The sequence below is a fragment of the Struthio camelus genome, chromosome 18 (assembly GCF_040807025.1).
Source record: "Struthio camelus isolate bStrCam1 chromosome 18, bStrCam1.hap1, whole genome shotgun sequence".
In the NCBI taxonomy this organism is placed as follows: domain Eukaryota; kingdom Metazoa; phylum Chordata; class Aves; order Struthioniformes; family Struthionidae; genus Struthio; species Struthio camelus.
In genome coordinates, this window is record NC_090959.1 from 4472535 (window position 1) to 4492485 (window position 19951).

The 19951-nt window shown below is 42.1% G+C and overlaps 1 protein-coding gene across 2 annotated transcripts in view; it reads left to right on the top strand.

The window, feature by feature from the left end:
- TRPC4AP (transient receptor potential cation channel subfamily C member 4 associated protein) overlaps positions 1–19951 on the top strand; it is a 40594-nt gene that overhangs the window by 2439 nt on the left and 18204 nt on the right. Inside the window, exons 1-7 of one of the 2 annotated variants that reach the window (XM_068913072.1) lie at positions 823–992; positions 10581–10709; positions 10954–11070; positions 14138–14195; positions 15366–15421; positions 16996–17124; positions 18093–18294. In XM_068913072.1, the coding sequence (XP_068769173.1) occupies positions 855–992; positions 10581–10709; positions 10954–11070; positions 14138–14195; positions 15366–15421; positions 16996–17124; positions 18093–18294 (829 nt within the window). In that variant the 5' untranslated portion in view covers positions 823–854. Of the gene's footprint in view, positions 1–822; positions 993–10580; positions 10710–10953; positions 11071–14137; positions 14196–15365; positions 15422–16995; positions 17125–18092; positions 18295–19951 lie in introns of those variants that run through there. The other variant, XM_009678460.2, reaches the window with a different exon arrangement.

The window sequence follows — 19951 nt, forward strand, 5'->3', positions numbered from 1 at the left end:
TTTTAACGTGCTGGGCTTTGAACCAAGATCTCCGAGGCTGAGGCACACCTGCTTCGGGGACAGTGGTGGCGGGAGGAGGGGCAGGAGCGCGGCGCAGCTTGAATCAAGCCGCAGCCTCGTGTGAAGGCAGATCTCCGTGGCCTTGCTCCTTCCCAAGAAAAGCGCCACGGGAGGAGGAAGCCTGTGGTAGCTGCAGCGGGACGGGCTGCTCCCCCGAGGGGGACCTGCGACCCCATCCTGCTCCGAAGTAACGTACAGCCGGCTCCCCCGCGGGGCGGTGGGTCTTCAGCCTCCCCGGCCTTGTTCGTGCCATCCGTCGCTCCGAGTAGCTTCGTTTTGCAGTTCCTTCCCCTTCTGAGGGCTGAAGACTTTTACCACAGGACAATAACTGCTTCTGTCAATAAATAAGGAGTCTGTGCGAGGGCAGCTGTTTCCTCAGCGCCCCGGCAGAAGCTGGCGGCGGCACGGTGGCCCCGGGCCGCGCTTAGGGGTCGCTGCTCGCACTCGCCCCCGAGAGGCAGGAGAGAGCCGGGGGGGGAGGGGGGGTGCTCCGCCTCCCCGGGGCCGGGCCCGCCCCAGGCGGTGTCCCCCGCCTTCCCGCCATGCTCCGCGGGCTGTAGCAGCCCTTCCGCCGCCGCGCTCTGCTCTACGCGTGCGCGACGCCTCGCGGCCGGACTACGCTTCCCAGCGGCCCCCGCGGGCCTGCCGCGCGCCGGCCTCGCCTTCCGGCGGGCGGCGCAGGGCGCGCGGGGCCCGGCGGGGGGCGCTGCGGCGAGGCCCTCGCGCCGCTCCGTTGAAGGCGCCGGGGGGAGGGGGCGCTTCCTGTTTGTCTCCGTCCAGCGGCAGGAGCGGCCATGGCGGCGGCGGCGGCGGGGGGTCCCGGGCCCGGCAGCGGTGGCGGCCGGCGCGGAGCCCGCAGGGCGGCCACCAACATCCTGGCGCAGCTCCGGCACGGGCAGCTCAGCGGCCGGGGCCTCACGCGGGGGGCGCAGGTACGGCGGGCGGGCCGGGGCCGCGGCGGGGCGGTGGGGGCGGAGGAAGACGGGGGCGCCGGGCCGGGGGCCCTCGTGGCGCTCGCAGGGCCCTGACGCTGGCGCTCCGGAGACGGGCCCGGGCGGCCGAGGCCTACTCCGCGCCTGCCGCCGGCCTGGGGGCGGGCCTGCCGCGCCGCCTCGCAGCCTGGCCCGCGCCGCGCCGCTCCGCTCCGCTGCGGCGGGGTTCGGGAGCGGGAGTTTCCCGGCGTGTGCGGCCTCGCCACGAGGCCCGTCTCCAGCCGAGGCTCGGGGCTGTCGGGTCTGTCCCGGAGCTCCGGAGGAGCCCGCCCGGCCGAGCGGTGCCTGCCGCCGAGTCTGTTCCGTGGTAGCAGCTGGCAAAGCGGCCTTTCTCGCTTCGGACCTGAGCGCTCCCGGAGCTCCGCGTTCTTCTCTGCTAGTCCTGCCGGCCCCGTTTCGGTCCAGGCGCTGCAGCGATGGGCCTGCAGCCTCCCGGGAGGAGGAGAATGCCTCTGTGCCTTCGTGCTCGCTTTCCCTCTTTCCTGTCGTCGATCTCCCTGTAGAAAGACTATGGAGCAGGGCAAGCGTTTGCCCTGCTGTAGAAGAGCCATTCTCCAGTGCTGCTTTGACTGGTGGTAGAGGAAGCTCCACCTGGAAGTGTAACTGAGCCCAGAGTCCAAATTTAAGTGTACTTGACTGACAAATGCAACCTCACAGCGTTAGGGCTCAGGAAACCTTTAGCTCTGCAGTGGAGTAGGTTTTCTGCTGGTGGTTTTCCATGAAACTGTTCCAGCTCTATCCAAAATCATCATCTTTCCCAGTTGATGACAGGAAATACTGAGAAGTGAAATTAGACTTTTGCCTGTGGTATGTGCTCGTGTGGCCTTTCTGAGAAGCTGCTCATGAATACCTGACTGCTAGTTACTTTTTATGAAGAATAAGTGGCACTTATTTTATGGATTAAATACAAAATCGTGCAAGGACTTGAAAACTAGAGAAGAGAGAAAGGACTTGCGTTTGGGCGGTGTTTTGTTGAGCTAAAGGTTCCTGAAACGGAACAACAGACAGGATTTCTCTGAGTTTTCTGCGGTGATTTTCATTAGTGCAGGCACCAGAGTATTTTCCTTAATTAACAAGGATTCAGAGCAATTACTAAGAGAAGGCTTGGTCGTCTAAATAAATGTATATAATTCTGCAGTTCAGGTAGGTAAAAGAGTAGGAGGTGATTTTTAGCTGCTCTTTTGTCCTTATTGTACTGCTCATTCAAATACCAGTTTAGTTCATACTTTAAAAATATATATGTTTATATATTTTTTAAAATATGTTTTTATATGTATATTTAGTTCATACTTAAAATATATATATATATATATATTATATATGTGCATGACCTTAACCTTGATACAGTCTATTTTAAAATAAGCTATTTCTGTAGAATTGCTTTAGGAACATATTTCATAGGACATGTAGACACAATTGTTTCGCTCACTCCCCTCTCCACCTCCACACGTTCACCTGGGCTCTCCCCCATAACCGATGTGATTTAAGTCAGAAAAGCCTGTAACAATAGACTGAGAACCAGTGTGATCTATTAGGGATGGGACCTAGACTGTGGGCTTTGGTTTGTTTGAGAAGTGCTGTGATTCGGTGTTTTTATTAGGGGCTTTTATGGCTTGTTTCAAACAACTGAGAAGAAAATGACTATACTTGTGCAGTAGCCAAGAAAACTTCTGCCTGTTACATCCTCCTTCTTGTAAGGCCTGTGTTTAGGGTTTGAGGTTTTTGTTTGTCTGTTGTTAATACATTTAAATATCACTGTGCTGCAAGGAGAGATTTAAAGCTTGGACACCTAGACTTCCCAGTGCTTAGTAAATGCATAGGAACACTTATTAAATTACTTGCACTGAGGAAAAAATTAACTCCTTGGCTGATTTTGAACGTTGTAAAAGTGTGTCCCTGGAACTTAGCAGTAGACTAGCGGTATTTGGGAATTCTGCACTCGACTCCAGTATGTATGGGTCTCCTTACTTGGAGGTGGGACGTTGAAGCAAGTAAGTGTGCTGATCTCTCGTATCCAGAAGTGGATAAATGTTGCTAAAGCGAACGGTGTACTTTAAAAGCTGTGATTTGTCTTATTCTGTAAATAACTTCAATGAAAAGTTTACTGGGGGCAACGTTTACTGTTTTGAAATACATTTGTGTACTTATCTTGAAGTGTTTTTGTTTTTAATTGTAGAAGATCAAAATATAAAAGGCTATGATGTAATTTTAAAAAGTCCAAGGCAATTCTGAATACTTTTTATTGATTCCTCTTTTTATCAGAATGGCTGTAATTTTCCTGCAGCTGACTTCTCAGTAGCAGCATGGTAGCCCTTTCTTAAGAGGCTCAACTCATTTTACTCCCAAAATACCCAAGAGCAGATCAACTTTCCAATCTCTTGTGGTGGGGTCTGGCAGAACAAGTCAGGGGAACGTTCTCCCAGCTCTTCCTTCCTGTTCTTTATAAGGAACTCTGGGTCAAGTGCCACGTGGACTGCACCTCTGACATCCTACAAAGAGGAGAAGCCTTCTTCAAGGTCTTAAGAAAGAAGAATCTTTCTAAATCTCTATGGATTATAGGGCCTGCCAGCTGAATAGTGTTATTCCCCAATATTGTCACTGTACTTCAGTATCTGATCTCTGGGAGACAGCTAGTACTTTTCTGTGGGCAGCGGTGGTATTTATTATTAAATGAAGTTCTAATCACTTTTTTCTAGATAATCTCAAGATTGTTTTTCTATAAGGAGAGCAGGGACTCATTCTTGAATTGGTAAGGATACTTTTTTCACAGGTCTGCATTTGAAAGTTCACCTGTCTGATCTTAGCAGGACTTATAATAAAAATGTTTTTGACAACAGCCACCTGAATAGCTGGCAGTTTTGAGGCCAGCTAGATCTCTAAAATCTGAATGTTTGTTCTTGCTGTGGTCACCTAGCAGAAGCCACAGCTGTCTTGCCAGTTGTTCCATTTGCTTTCGATAGGTAAAATAGACGCTAATAGATATGTTCATTATCTGTTAATATATCTGGTTTAGCCCTGTTGTTAGCATGAAGCTATACAATACATACAAGCATGCAAGCTTGTATACAAGCATTAGCATCAGATTACCTAACCCTCTATCAAGGTTTGCCCAAGTGCTGAGCACAAATCAAGTGAAAAGGTATTTTTGGATATTGGTAAACTAGAAGCAGAGCAACTTTCCGGAAGTGACACACATTTTGTAATAATAAAAGAAGCTTCTTGTGAACTGGCCAGTTTGTATTCCCTTTCCTGGCACAGTTTTGTTGTATGCACACAGACACTGTAAATAAGACCTGATGAGGTTTACTCTGCAGTTCCATGAAAGCGAAGAAACATTTTGGTGCAGCTGATCAAGCTCAAAACCGGATTCCCTCCTCTTAGCAGGAGGGCACGCTCTTCATCTAGTGCAGGCCAACTGTTGTTGTAGGTATATAATACGTATGCATATGTTGTATGTATATAATATAAGTATGTATAGAATGTGAAACCAGAAGATATTTAAGTATAACTGTGTGAATTCTTGTAGACAGAATTGTAATAATGGATTAGACAGTGATTTGTTGGCAAACGAATGTTTGATTTTTGGTGTGGTCCCAAGAGCAGATCATTAGCCCTGGTATCACACTCACAAAATTTTCAAGGCTTAGAGCAGATTATCAGCACTGGTCTCACGCTCTCGCAAGATTGTTTCAGCTAAGCCTTGGCAATCAGAATGGCAAAAAAAGAGTCCATTTTTCCAGCTGTGTTTCATCTGTTATTCCTAGGAATAAATGCTTCCCTGAGCAGTGTAGTACATATCTTACTCTGAAAAATCTTTCTTTGAAAGGAAAATATTTTCTGCCTCAAACATCCAGATTTCCAGCTCTTAACCCACTGCAGATTATCGGTAGCGCGTAATAGTTTTCCTCCTAGCTCTTAGGAAATATTTTATTTTCTAAACAGTATTGTTTTCTCCTTAAAACAAAAAACATTCACGTGAATATAATCGATTTTAGTAGCCCTAATTGTATTGGTCTTAGCAGGCTTATGCCTCTTCAGTAGAGGCCAGCTAGCTAATGCCAGAAAGCCTAGACACGCGTTTTACGTAGCTGGGAGCAGAGCTCTATCAGGCACTAGAAACGCTAAAAAATGCGAGTGCTGGATTTCAGTAGTCTTTGCTTTGCTTGACTGAGGATGAGTTGGAATAAAACTGTTATAAATGTGATGGCTTCTTACTTCTGCTTTTTCTGAGATATCCCTACCAATTTTGCTTTTTTTCAGAATGAATACTAGAGGAAACTTTGTAGGCAGTTCTGAGAAGAGTAATCACTGATGAGTTGATATAATTTTATATATTAGTTAATTTCTTTTTCTCTGCGCATAAGAGTGCCAGAAAAAGCACCCGTAGCCTGTCCTATAAGTTCTATTGTGGTTTCCTTGATGGTAAAGAACTACTGATGTGATTTGCTTTGGAGTTATTCTTCTCTCAGAAAAAAACAGATTTTCTTGAGACATGGTCTTTACCTTGACCGGCTAGCTCTTCCTCCAGTGCTAGTGGGTAGAGCAGTTGTTTAGGAATCTTGGCGATGGTTAGCCACCAAAAAGGAAACACAAAGCAAAATGCTCAAGTGCTAGAGCGTTTGGCTGCTTGAAACCCTGAAAACTAGTGTGACATGGTAAGAGATTTCAAAGTGTAACCTGTGAAAGGAGTTTGCAATTGAGATTGTCTTTGACACAACTAGCTTATCAGAGAGACTCCAGTGACTACGAGAGTCCGGTTGTCAGGATCACAGTGAAGGTCTGAATTTTCAGAGGAGACAGGACGATCAGCAGCTCCAGTCCTGGAGAAGCCCATCTGGATGGTTGTCAGCCAGCAGAGCTTTGGAGGTGTAGATGAGGGACCTCGGTCAAAACTATTGCAGGTTGTGTCCTAGGATGCCATGTCTCTAGGATGGGGATGAAACTGCTTTCAGGTTGGCAGGAGAAAGGACTACAGGCTCGGTCCAAACTTGTGGGGAATGGAGAAGTGGTAGTAATGAGAAACTTGCTTCACACTTGAGGAATCTAGCAGTTCAGGTCTCTGTTACAGGGAGAGAGGGCTGGGGGGAGATGTCCCTGTGTGGACTTCTCCTCAGCTTAATATCACCTGTATGTGGTGATACTATTCTTATTCAGAGCTACGTGTAAAAGGCCCAATTGATAACTGGCAGTACTATCCCACAGCTGCAAAGTGGCAGTTCACTGCCTCTCCCTTAAAACACTTTAGTCCTGCAGTTTTATTTCTTTAATCTGCTGTTGTGTTAGAATGATAATTCTGGGGGCTTTTGTCTTGGTTGTAGGCTTTTTTGTGAAAAGTTGCATGCGGAAAAGAAAACTTATCCAGACTGAGGCATGTTCATTAGTGCCTGAAAAGGAAAATGCAAAAATGAACTGAAATGACTGGACATACCCCCAAAATACCGAATAATCATTCTGCCAGTGTGTCAAAGGACTACTTCCTAAGTTATTACTGTTCCCGGGAAAATTAAGTATTTAATTGCACAGATATTACAGTTTCTTGTTTTAAAGGTGCTGGCTAAAAGATTTGAAGGAAAGGATACGGAAGGGCTTTGAGTTCATTAAGAGTATCTAGAGAGAACACGTGCTTTGCATCTGTTCCTTGAGAACCGTAATCCTGTGCCTCTCTTTTTTCTTCTTAAACTTTCAGAACATTTGAATATATATTTGAAAAGTGATCGTGAAACATATTGCGAATGGAAGCTGTTTTTTCTTAAAGGGCTTCTACTCTTAGCTTAATGCTTGATTGCAATAAAAAACTTGAATTTAAAAAAATTGCAACTGATGTGTTATAGTTGTAAAGCCTATCACGAGATGAATCCTTTAGTGATGTGAAGGGTGCTTGGCACCTGAGTTCATATTTTTTCTTTTTGAAAGACCAGCTTCTCAGAAAACACTATGTTAAAGTGCTCTCCTATAGTGAGCAGTGAGAGAGACTTGGGAGACTTTGAAGAGAAAACCATTGTTTTCTACGTGGGACGGGCTTGATGACACACTTGAGCTCTCTTCTCTAATCCTCTCAAAAGTCTGCCCTTCCAGCAAAACCATGCTGACAGAGCTTCAATAGCACAATTGAAGGAGAGGGAGATGACTAATATCTGGTTAGGCTTGACTGGTGAACAGCATTCAGTAAAGTGCCAATGTGAAATTGGCCTTAGTAAAGACCTTTTTTTGACTGTATTTTAGGTAGTTTGAGAGCTCTGTGCATGGAGTTGAGCTAGTATGTGCTTACTTGTTTCAGAGTATAGCATGCACGGGAGAGCCATAACATGCCATCTCCGACATTTCTTGGTTTCTGATTCAAACCTTGGAATTGTTCAGGCAAATTACTAAGAAGTGACTGTGTAATGTCTTGCTCTTTGTACCAGTGCAGTTAACTCTGAGTGGCAGGGAGATTTTGATGCTTCTTCAGTGTTCCTGGTAATTGTTACTTACTCCTTTGTCTTGTCTTTTTAATGCGAGTAAGGCCTGACAGTTAGTAACCCCTACAGCCATTGGTTAGGTAGACCTTTTGTTTTACTTGATGCCATTCCCAGCTGACTGCGACCTCCCCTTCTCCTTGAATGGCTGTTAGATGGCCTCTTAAATCCAGAGGTTTTATCCAGAGCCATTCAGTAAGTGAAGAAAAGCTCTGAGAAATTGTTGTTGGTTTGGATTGATCTCACTTGGGTGAGACAAAATAAATACATATTGGAGAAGGGAGGGGGCCTGCAAAGGCCCAGCGCTAATTTCGATGACTGTTCGCTAATGTCTGCTTAAAAAGAGCAAGAAAGGAATTAACTTTGCTGTGTATGAAAACTATTAACTAGCTGCTATTACCGGAATCACGAGATACTGATTTAAACCCAAAATGATTGCAAAGACAGCTCCATAGAATTTAATTGGATTTGAATCCCTTGACAGAATCCAAAATCTTTGCATTGGCAAATACCATCCCCACCACAGTGGAAATATTCAGAGCCAGAGTAGCCTCCTAAGTACAGAGCAGGGACCACAAACTAGAGCTAGAAATGAAACCAAAGGCATGTATTGAATCAAGAGAGAGAGCGAGAGAAGCTTTTTTGAAAGCAGTTGCAAGAAGATGAGAGCAAGGAAGCATTTGCTTCAGTCTTTCAGAATCTGAGTTCTGAAAGTTTTCTGCAGATCAGCGCGAGTGACATAATCTCAAGAGTTTGAGGAAGTAAGAGGAAGACCTGATAATACAGAAATGAGAAAGGAGATGGACCCTGCTCCAACCCCGAAAGCGTAGATATGATTAACAAATGCAGCGTTAAGCCCAAACAAGATTTTAACAGTGATAAAGGGCGTTTGGCCTCATCGGAGAGCAATTGGGTACTGAATTCTGAGCTGTGCTGCTGAAAACTCAGACTGCAGTCCACGCACGTCATCTTTGCATGTGGTATCTTTCACATCAGTTGGAACCGGGTGGTTGGACTCTTTCCCTGGCATTTTGCTGTGCGTTCTTTGCACTTTACCCAGCAATTAATCTTGTTCCTCCTGCAGCTCGTGGGGTTCTGTACCCCTCCCACACCGGAGGTGACGTAGCGGTAGGCTTCCTTTTGCTCTTTCTGTGCCGGGTATTACAGTGGGAAGTAGAAATTTCTGGCTTGAAAGGAACTGTCGCGTCATTCACGGTCCAAACGATGAGAGGCCATTTTGACTTTCTGGTTCTATTCTGGCCTTTCTTATGAGGATGAGTCTCCTTAGAAAGAATTCTGTGTCATTCACCAGTGGTGCTGGTTGATTACTCTCACTCAGAAGTAGGAAACCAGGAAAAAATAAAATAAAATTAGAGAAGTTGTCTGAAGTTTGTTCATACTGCTCTCAGTTACTCCTTGCAGTAAGAAAAACTGATACTTCAGAGTCTTGAAGTTTTTAAGTAAAATGCAAATCTTTTGAACGGCTGTGGGTATTTCGTCAGGAAAGGAGCTCCAAGTGTCTGGGAAGCTGGGAAGATGAGAGAAGACATGTACGAGCTAATATTGCCAGTCCGAGCTTTTTATGTGCGAGCGTCAGTGTTGCGATCTTGTATGCAGTCTTACAGTCAGAGAGAAAGGGTTAAATGCTCAGTCAGCGATTGGAGTATATTTGCATATAATTATCTAACCAAGAATTGAATGACCCTTTGGAATTGTACAGTGCTGTATAGCTGAGAAGGATGCCTTGATTGAAACAGTAAGAAGCAAGATTTCCTGGATGTTAACTATTAACAATGAGCGTTTAAGCAGGCTGCACAAGAAACAATGCAAGTTAACCAGAGAAAGGTTAGGGAAGTGATTGATACTCGAGAGCAGCTTAGATGTTTAAGTCTAGGAGTAAGAGAAAATCCACAAATTTCAACCTGAGTTGCAGTCTTGCTTGACTATGGACTGTTTTGGGGTCGTTTTTTTTGTTTGTTTGTTTGCGTTGAAGGCATACAAAACCCACCAGAAATCTTGCTAGCTGTAATTATTGTCATCTTACCGTTCTGTACAAGAATAAACCTCCATTTCAGAGTTGATCGAGGTACCTTTAATGAAGATGCAGTGTGAAAGAGGAGGATTAAATTTTGGTCACCTTTAAGTAGCTGATGAACTTCATTGAAGACCTCCTCCTTTACAGCCAGCGTCTGCTGGAAGCATCCTGGAAATGCTCGGATTTCAGAATGCCTCTCAGGGATTCTTGGACGCTCTAAGCAGAGTGTTCATTAGTCCTGTGCTGCTACCTGATTTTTTCAAATATAAAATATTGTGGTTAATACTGAGAGGATTTTTTTTTTATATATTTTGGGGAGGAGGAGGAGAACTGGAGATTTGCAAAAACTTTTTCACAGGTGCTGAATTTGGTGTGTGCATGTGAGTGTGATTGCAGGCAGCTTCTCAGATGATAATGCTAGTGTTCTTTTCCTGCTGATTTAGTTGTCAGTTTCCATATATAACCAGCCAAGACTACAGAGGAAACTTGCACTGTATTGTTGACATATTCTGCTAGAGCATGCTTGTAAGTCTTAGTGCTTTGGGCCATTGCTGAGCCCAGTAACAGTTTCAGAGACTTGTCTGGGGAAATGTTCATTACTGGCTGCATGTAGTGAAGTCTTTTTGTCTTCAGTATTCTCTCTACTTCAGGCTGGTGTAATTCTTGATAGTCACCCATTTCCTCCTTCAGTGACGTGTAAATCACAGTTTTACTGATGAAAGTGTTTAGAGACTAATTTGGTCCCATTAAAAATATATGGTCAGTGTAAAATTACGGAATGAGATTAAGTACTCTAAATGATACCTCTGCTCTAAGAGCTTGCTTCAGATCCTTTGTCCATCTGTAAGATTATGCAGCTACCGCTCCTGGATAAATTGCCACATTGAAAAGGTACTAGATTTTATAATGCTGTTGTCTCCAATAAAGTATTTTTCTGTAGTGTTCCAATACTGGTATTTTGAGGAGGTGATGATTTATGAGGTGGTATTCTTGGGTGTGAAACACTGGGCGCGAGCATATTGTATTCTTTTGTTGCAGATCACAGAGGCCTTGTTAAAGGAAAGAGATAAACAAGCAAAATGGAATGGGATTCCCTTACTATTGCAAAAGTTGTATGAGCAAAGCCACCCAAACAGTGACTTCTCCCAGTGCCAAAGCATCCTTAAGGTACTGTGTACGCTGTTGTTGCTGGAAGCAAAGGGTTTTATTGTTACTTTTTGTATAGGCTGATGTGATCATATTCTAACTGAAATTTTTGAAACTGCATGGCAGTATCTGTGAATTGGATGTAGAAAAGAGCTTGGAATGCATGTAATTGAGTAGTTACTAGGTCACACGAATAGTCTGAAACAGTTGTGTTTATAATGAGGAATAGTTTTCTTTTAAAAACTTGTGTCTTTACTACATGCAGGAAATTTCTCCACTTCTTTCAATGGAAGCCATGGCATTTGTCACAGAAGATAGAAAAGCTGCTCAAGAATCCACTTTCCCAAACACGTACACGTTTGACTTATTTGGAGGAGTTGATGTAAGTGTGTGTGTGTGTTCTGGTTTTGAGTTTTTTTTTTTTTTTTCCTTCCAAAGATACCTAAAAAGTTTCTGCGTTACGGTTATACCATTGAGCAGTCTGTAAAGGTGTTTGAAACTCTTGAAGCTTTGAAATGCAAGCTACAGACTTGTTTTACTGATTTGATGTTATCTATTACAAATGTGCATCCTTCTGTTAATCAGAATGTGAAAAAGGTATATTTTCCAAGGTATTATGTCATCAAAAGCAATATTTTATTTTTCTTTTCCTATAACATATAAAAGACCTGGTTATTTCTTCATGTAGTCTACTTGTAACTTAAAAGCGAGACGTTTAGTTTCTCAGTGAAAACGGCTTCAAATGGTTTCTAGCTGTGTGGTTAAATACTAGATGCAGTACAAGAGCGCTGAGAATTTCACTTCCACAGAAGGATTTGTGTGTTTTGAACAAACTAATGCAGCAAGGTACTCTCTTAGCAAAACTGTGTTTATCGTTGGCACGCACGATGCACTACCTTATCTATGGAAGTGTTTTTAAACAACTGCTACGTTTATATGCTGGCATTTTATCTTTTTGTTTATTTTAATTCTGTGTTGCACAAATACACATATTAGCTCAATTTTATGATGACAGACCCTGAGATCTTGACTTTCGTTAGGAATGTATGATTTGTGTTTTTTAATGGACTAAATGGCTAAATCCTTTTGTCCAGCTGTACATCACTCTCTTCCCTGCTTCCATCTTGTAGCATTTAGTTTATCTGAATAAAACTTGTATTTAGAGCATGTTGTTTTGAAATGAACACTGATTTAGTTGCTGGCGTCCCATTAATTGAGGACAAAATCTTCAGCTACCCAAGCGATTTAGAACATGCTTAAAATAATACTTTTTATTTTTAAACGGAAATAGTGATGCTTCCTGGGGAGGTGCTTTTCCCGTAAGAATGCACAGAACATTACTTTGTTTCATATTTAAATAAATGTTTTGAATTTTTTCATTTTTTCAGATTAGAGACTATTAAGGTGACATGAGAAACAGAACAAGCTGTTTTCTCCCAAGCTTTTGAAATTTCAGATGTCCCTGTTCTTAATTACCTGGTACTATAGCCAGAGATTTGGCTGATACAAGTGGGTTTAATATTATTAAAGGCAGTGGTAGAACTTAATTTTGGGACAGTATTTAAGTCAGTGCTAGGTGTTTTTTGAAAATCCTACTCTAGGACTGGAAACACAAGTAGTCTAATCTGCTAGTTCTGTAAATGCCACCTACTGATTCCATGTTGCAGTATGTCAAGCTGTGAAGCAGTAGTGATTTGAAGGACAGTGAATTTGCCGTGTACTCCATACGCTATAATGTACGATAGTATATTCTTTAAAATATCTGAATCTTTTCGGATTCAGACGGATTCTTCCTTTACATCAAGGAAGAGCAAAAGCAGGTTTGTCTATTCTCCGTTTTCTGAGTACGTATAAAATATTGCTTAACAGTACAAATGCGTGATCTGGTCCATGAACCTCATGGACTTTTGATTGTGAGTGCTGACCTATTCCAAGAAATAAGATCTGTTAACTCCCTTTGTGCTCCTTCTGGTAAGTGGGGCACCCCCTTTCCTGTTCTTTTTCTACCTTTGGACTTGTGCATTTCTTGCTGCAATACTGTCGCGGTTTTGGTAGGAGGGCTGAAAAAAGCCACCTGCTAGGAATGTCTTACAGCACTGCAGTCCAGTCTCTGGGAATATATGAGAAGTATGAATACCAGTTCTGCAAGTATAAGATGATAAATGCAAGCTGTTTATAGTATTGACCAAAAAGAATATATACCAAGTAGTTGCATAAAAGGTGTGCTCCGTGGCAGAGCAGAAGACATCGTTGCAGCTACTGCTACCCTGAAAAGCCAGACTTGTTCCGGTAGGTGTCTTCCCTAGGGAAAGTGCAGGTGGCCTACATCCCAAGCGCATCTATGGTGTTCTGGGTGCGTATCTTGGGTACCTAGACTTGAGATACGCATTCTCCTCCTGAAACTTAAGCTATTAATGTGAGCACTATACTAGTGCTGCAGTCATTTTCTCTACCCTGCTGATTTTACAAGTACTATAATATTACTGAAAAATGTGTCTTTATCTTTCAAGTTGCGCATTTTGTGCAATTGACAGCGTTTAAAATGTAAGCAGTGTCTCCAGTATTGTATATGTTTTCCTCTGTGCCTGGGTGGGTCGTTCATTAAAAGAAGGGTAAAGCCAAGTTGGGAAAGAATATGGAAAACTAGGTGTAAAATGCGATTATATTGTCAGTTGGCATGATTTGGAAGTGAGCGAGTTCTTTACACTGTTTTAACTGTTTAACAGTAGAATTTTAAACTAGGGGCTTTTTTTAAATGCCTCTAGAATCATCAGTTCCTTCTAGTGACTAGCTACCACTTTTAAATGGGTATGAAGACTACTGTGGTATAGGCTAGAACAAGTAAAGGTCATTTCTAAATCTTTTGGAACAGTTGGCCTAGGTTGGGGGGGCTGGCTGCTGCATTTCTTAAAAAGAAATGAGTTAACACTTCATGTATCTGTAAATGTGTATACAAGTATGCATATAATATGCATGTACACAAACAATGTTTCGCCCTTTGTTGGTGAGATTAAAATCTGGAGCAACTAAGCTCTGTTATGTCTGGACCTGAAGTATGTTTTGAAGCCCAGCAGGATTTAGGACGATTTTGCGAAAGTTTATGTCTCTCTGCAGATTATTGCTGAAGATTCACGAGCTTGGGGGATGTAATAGTCATCCTTGATGATGATGTTGTTGTCTAGACACATGGGAAATTATATTCTCTGCAGACTCAAGTCCTTAAAAACTTGCCAGTGGAGACTGTTGCCTACAAATGTTATGCTTTCTCCTGGATAAATACTTTTATAAATATGTAATTTTTATACCAGTGGGTTTTTGATTGTAGAGCTTCCATCATTTATTCCAGTGATTTCAGCAGAGATTGGACTAAGTTTGGATTTTTCACTGTCAAGTTAACAGGTTATTAGTCACACTGATTCTTCCCTTAATTCTTTACCTTGTTATTACAGCTTTTAGTGGAAATTCTCATGAGACCAACTCTTATTACACAGAAAAAGAAACAGAAAAGTAAGTGAATAGATGTTTTACTTGTTTTCATTCTTGCCTTGTGTTGTTCTTCAGACAGGGGTTATTCTATTTTTCTGCTATTCTTTGCTTTCTATACCAGCATTTTCCTGTTCTTAAACAAATCATTGGTTTCTTTATTTTCTGCAGTACTGATTCATGATGGGATTTGGGATAGTCACCCGTTACAGAGTGCAGCTCATGCTCTCAGCACAGTGTATTTTTCTCAGTGCAGTAAATCTACAGTCACTAGAATGTTGCTACTGGGAGTATAGCTACTCTTAACAATTACTAGCAGTAAGCAGTGAAACACTGTTAACGTATCAGGAGTGGTAGAGACTGTGAAATAATAAAAAGTATGCTGTCTTCCTGAGCTAGTCACAGTGATGATTAATATCTAAATTGTTACAAGGAAAACTTGCTAATGGGGAGCATTTGCTTCAGTGCAGCTTTCCTTCTGGAACAGCTTTGGTTTAGTATTTTCATTTCTCTTGTCTGTGATTCTGCTGATTGCCTACAACCTTTATGAGGAAGGCAAACGTTATGGTACGCTCTATGCCCTTCAGGTGGGTAACTTGAAAGGTAGAGTAACTTGAACTTGGGCTAGAGGCGCTTGTATGTTCTGTCTGTACTGAAACTGCATTTTAAATATGAAAACGCTGGAGTAAATCAAGATGACAGCTTTTCCATCAATTCCTGATGCTGCCTGGAGAAAACTGCATAGAGTAAAGATTTATTTTTCCATGTTCAGTATTTGGAACTAATATGTCGCCCAGCAGTTTCTCATGTTGAAAAGCTTTTTGAGTTGATCTGTGGGTTTTTTTTTTTCCTAAAATACTGTTTGCACCTTTATCTTTTTCTTTTACATATGACTAAGTGCGTTAGGCCACAAGTACATCTCTGTCTGCAGTTCTAGGCGGTTGTGATAGAGGTGCTTTTGGAAAAAAAACTTGTGAATAGGGCAGGTATAGAGTGATTCTTCCTTTGTTTTTTTATCCTTTAAGGTATCTGCAGATGTGATCTGAGCTAGCAGTTAGCCTGAAATCCTCACTGCTTTAACCTAGCAGTTTGCCTGAAATTCTCACTGATTCTGTAGCTGTTTATGTCACTAAAGCCGATGTTAGTGTTCTTTGGCACATTATGGCTAACGGATGCCTGTTTTTTCCTTTGCAGTAAGTGATGACCTCATCAAAGACTGTTTAAGCATACTGTACAACACGTGCATATGTGTAAGTACAACTACTATGGAAAAGTGTTCTTCTGCTTGACCAGTGCCTCTGCTGGTCAGTTTTACATGTGCCAATTGATAAGATAACATAGATTCTTTTAAGCATAATTTAAACTCACTCTCAAACTTTACATTAAAATTCTTTTGGTTAAATATAGAACCACTCTGTATTTTGGGGTGCTACTCAAATAATTTGCGTTTTTAAGGCATATTGTCAGGCTTAAGTAATTCTGCCTTTTGTTTGGCTCTTTGCGTATCTAGGTTCCCACAGGAAAGTTGTTTAATGTTTTATTTTATTGAAACTTAATTGGCATGGAAATGTGTGCCCACAGTCTACCCCAAGCTGCAGCTCCGCCTGGCTTGTTCAATAACGGTGCTGTTAAAAGTGTTTTAAGTTTCATCCTGCAAATACTTCATGTGCCGAGTATCAGTTCGGTAATCAATTGATGGCAAGCCAGCGCTGAGGAAAGGTCCTGGGCCTAAAGGCCTATTGAGGTAGCGCTCCTTTAAAATTCTGAGGCTGAAAGTACATGCCTCAGATTATGCATACAAAGAACAACCTCTAGACTGTTTACTTAATCATACAGTTTATGTCATTACCTAGGGAGCATTGTTTAACAACAACAACAAAAAGTAATTAGTGGCTCGGAGCTGTTTCAAAAAATCAACCTTATCTTGAGTGTGTGAGTGTGAATAGATCGTGTTCTCGGTAATAGGTATCCATCTATAGATGGGGAGGATAAGAGAGGGAACACCTTTTACTTGATTTCTTAAGTATTTTTTGTTGTTGTTTTTTAAACTAGAGGCAATGCAGACTTTGATTAGTATAATATGTTAATGAATGAGTTTGCAATTTATGGACTAGCTGCTGTTTGACTTAAATCACTTTAGAAATAGCGCTCTCCCTTGAATGAGATGTGTTCAGGATTACAGAAGTGTTCTGTGTCCACATTAACTGTTCTTATGCTTGTGTTTGAATGTTCAGGAAGGATCTAAGTTTGACTACTGCTCTGTGAGCACGAGTAAAACGTCAGTCATATAATAGACAGCTTTGCAAGCAGTTGCGATTAATTCCAGAAAGAACTGCCCAAGCTCTCAGCCGAGAGGAGAGCATGGAAGGTTGCCCTGCCGTCGTGACTTTTAGGTTCGTTACTGACGTAAATGAAGGCCAGCACTTGATTCTGGTTGCTCAGACGCTGCCCAGCTGAGAGCAGTGCTAACAGTTTAGGAGGAATCTGGGGACTGAATTTAACCATCGTAAAATGGAACTGGTCGTAATTTGTATGAGAAACAGGAAGCAAGCCTCCCTGATGAATTTTCAGGCATGCAGTATTTACTTGTTTCAGGCAAGTAAACAACTCTGCATTTAGATGAAGCCTCTCATACTGGTGCCTGCCTGGTGCTCCTGCAGGCCTCATGGTTAACTTCAAACAGGGATTGGAGTTAGTTTTGGTCTCTAGAAACACCATGTTTTCCAGTCTCAGGAACAGCTGATTAGATAACGCATCATCTGTGAAACTGTTCTGCACCCGCCTGCTGCGTGTGTGTGTGTGTGTGATTCTCGCTTCTTTCTAGACGGAAGGAGTCACAAGGCGATTGGCAGAAAGAAATGACTTTGTGTTGTTCCTCTTTACACTGATGACAAACAAAAAGACATTCCTACAAACTGCAACACTCATTGAAGATATCCTGGGAGTTAAAAAGGTTTGTGACTGGTTTCTTAAATTTATTTATGTGACTTTTTCAGGCCAGTGGAAGAAATACAGCTTTATCTATGAACGGTTGGTGAAAATAATGCCCTGAGCTATCATTCTTCTTTCTTGTAGCTTGTTTGAAACTTGACTGTTTAGATTGATCAGTAACTTTAATCACAGTTCAGACACTTGATGTTGTATTCTGTAAGCTGGAGGAAACAGGGCATTTAGGTCTTCTGCACAAACTGTGTTTTTGAACTTGCACTGAAATGTTTGTCAGACTGTGAAATACCCTGTCATTACATCTTAGAGTCCTGAAGGGCAAATAAAATATTAGAGGTGTAACCATGGGAAAACCATGGATTAAATGTATCTGTGTACGTTCTGTGAGAGGGTGAGCGTCCTGTAGCTTATTACTATTTTTGAGAAGAAAGTTGAGGATGTTGTACTTGCTGAGGTAAGAAACAAGCTTAGTTTATCCGAACATATGCCTTTTTGCTGAAAACTGGCTTCAACATCTTTTTAATATTTTTGGATGAAAATCAGTGCGTGAAAAAAGTCCAGCAGTCTGCTCTGCTCTCTATAAGCTTCAAAGAGAATACAGGCAGAAGTGGAAAACAAAATAATGAAACTTCGTAATACCTGAATGCAATTAGTCTGTTGCATTTAAAAAAAAAAAAAAAAGTCCCTCATAATTTCTTATATACAGAGTCCTTTAAAAGTCTTTAAAAGATGACTTTTTTTTGCTACTTAAGCTGATACATATAAGTGGCATCAGTTGTAAAGTCACAGGAGTTTTCAGACTCCTCACTTGTTGCCTGTTTACTTCTCTCCTGCTAACGTTGAAATAGCACACGTATCTCACCAGGGCAGATCTGCAGCTAAAACCCTCTGGCCTTCTGCATCTTTGGATGTTTTCCGTTACTGAGCATTATGTGTGATTTACTCTCAAACAGTAGATTATGTTGCTTCCACCAGGAAATGATACAACTGGATGATATTCCCAATCTTTCAAGCCTTGTGTCCAGTTTTGATCAGCAGCAACTTGCGAACTTCTGCAGGATCCTTGCTGTCACAATTTCCGAACTTGACACAGGAAGTGATGACAAGCACACCCTTCTTGCCAAAAATGCACAGCAGAAAAAAAACTTGGGTCCTTCTCGTGCTGAAATTAATCAAGGTAATTATTTCACTGAACAAATGTAGAAGAATCAAAACAATCTGTAAAACTTCATTCCCTCCTCTCAACCTGACGTCTGTAGAGTATGCTTTTAGAGGATACTGCAAGCGTTTTGCCTTATGATGCATGTATCTTTATTCAGTTTCCTGGAACAATTTCCTAGAAACTGTTTTTCCTGTTAATGAAACCTTTGGTTTCATATGCTGTCAGTAATTAGGTGAGTTATTTTCTGTCACGTCAGCCCTCTTTGATCAACAGAATCAGTTAAAATAATCTCTGTCGCTTCCATGACTGTCCCTTTTGCATCTCTCAGTAATTCCATAACCTCCGTGATGCATGGATTCCTGAACTAAAACTGCATGCGACATGGTTATTGTCCGAGCAGTTCCTTTTCTGATTTTATCTGGCATTGTCACGAGCAGGATGTTGCCTTTATCAACAAGGAAAGAGTATTTGATGTTAGCCATATTGCCTACCCTTGCCACATCGGTGTATGGAAGTTGGTCACCTTGTTTTATACGTACTGTTGGCTGGGGAGTTAACCTTGGAAATCTGTGGGTCTAATCTAACTTTGGGCACAGTACAGATTTTCTTATTTTGCCAAGTATTTCTTGGATGCAATAGTTTTAAGTTTGTACCATCAAAGGTAGAACCTGCTGGTTTCAGCTCTTATGAAGCTCAAAGGCTTTTCAGCTTCAGAGTCAAAGCTGAGTAGGAGCTTTGTTTTAGCTTCTCGATGTTTACGTAGGCCCTGGTCAAACAGTTTCAGAAAATGCAGAAAGGGTATTTGGAGCTTTCTTGCGTGTCTTCTGACAGTCATAGTGCCACGTCCTGCATGAGCCATGAACAGTGAAGCTCTATTTGTAACAGGTGTCATCTGTAGATCATCCAGTGAGAGATGGATAGCATAGTACAGCAAGCAAATGCTGGGAAACTTTAAAGCAGGGGGTGTACTGTTTTCTAGCCTGTGATTGTAAAGCGCAGTGGAGTATGTAGGTGCAGGTACAAAGTTTAATTTAAATTAGTTGAAATGAATAAGTTTGGATCCTGCAGGGCTGAACTAAGCCAAGCAAATATTTAACTAATCATTTTTTGTTTGCACAATCAGAGATTATATCTAAGACTATAAAGCATATTGCATTTCAAAATCTTTACCGGGTTGTATATTCTAATTGAGATGATACCAGTGGCAGAATTGTGGCAGAAACACTTTCACAGAGTGTTCCTGGCTAAATTCTTTGTCCTTTTACTGTATATGTAAGTATTACAGATTCATGGTTAAAGCTTCACAAATAGCTCCAGTAACGAAGTCGTTCTGTGAAGAGTTCAGGACAAAATGCAGCTCCTGGTGCCTTTTCGCCCCTCAAGATTTTGCATACTGGTGACCTCTCTCCTTGAACTGCTATGTCTTAGTGTGCAGTTCCACGACAATTAAAGCCTTCTAATTTGGAGCTGCCGTGATCTGTTCCCCAGCTGTTTTGTTCTGTGATGAACTAGTTAAGGAAACTAATACTTGAAAGCAGCTAACAGCTTTCAGCCCAGTTGCTGAGGTGAGCTAGTTTGCTTTGCTGTAAGACAGACATCTCTGAGGTAAAATTAAGGAGGTGGCATCCCAAGGAGAGGAAGGGAGAAATGGAGCTGCCCCTTCCAAGGGCTG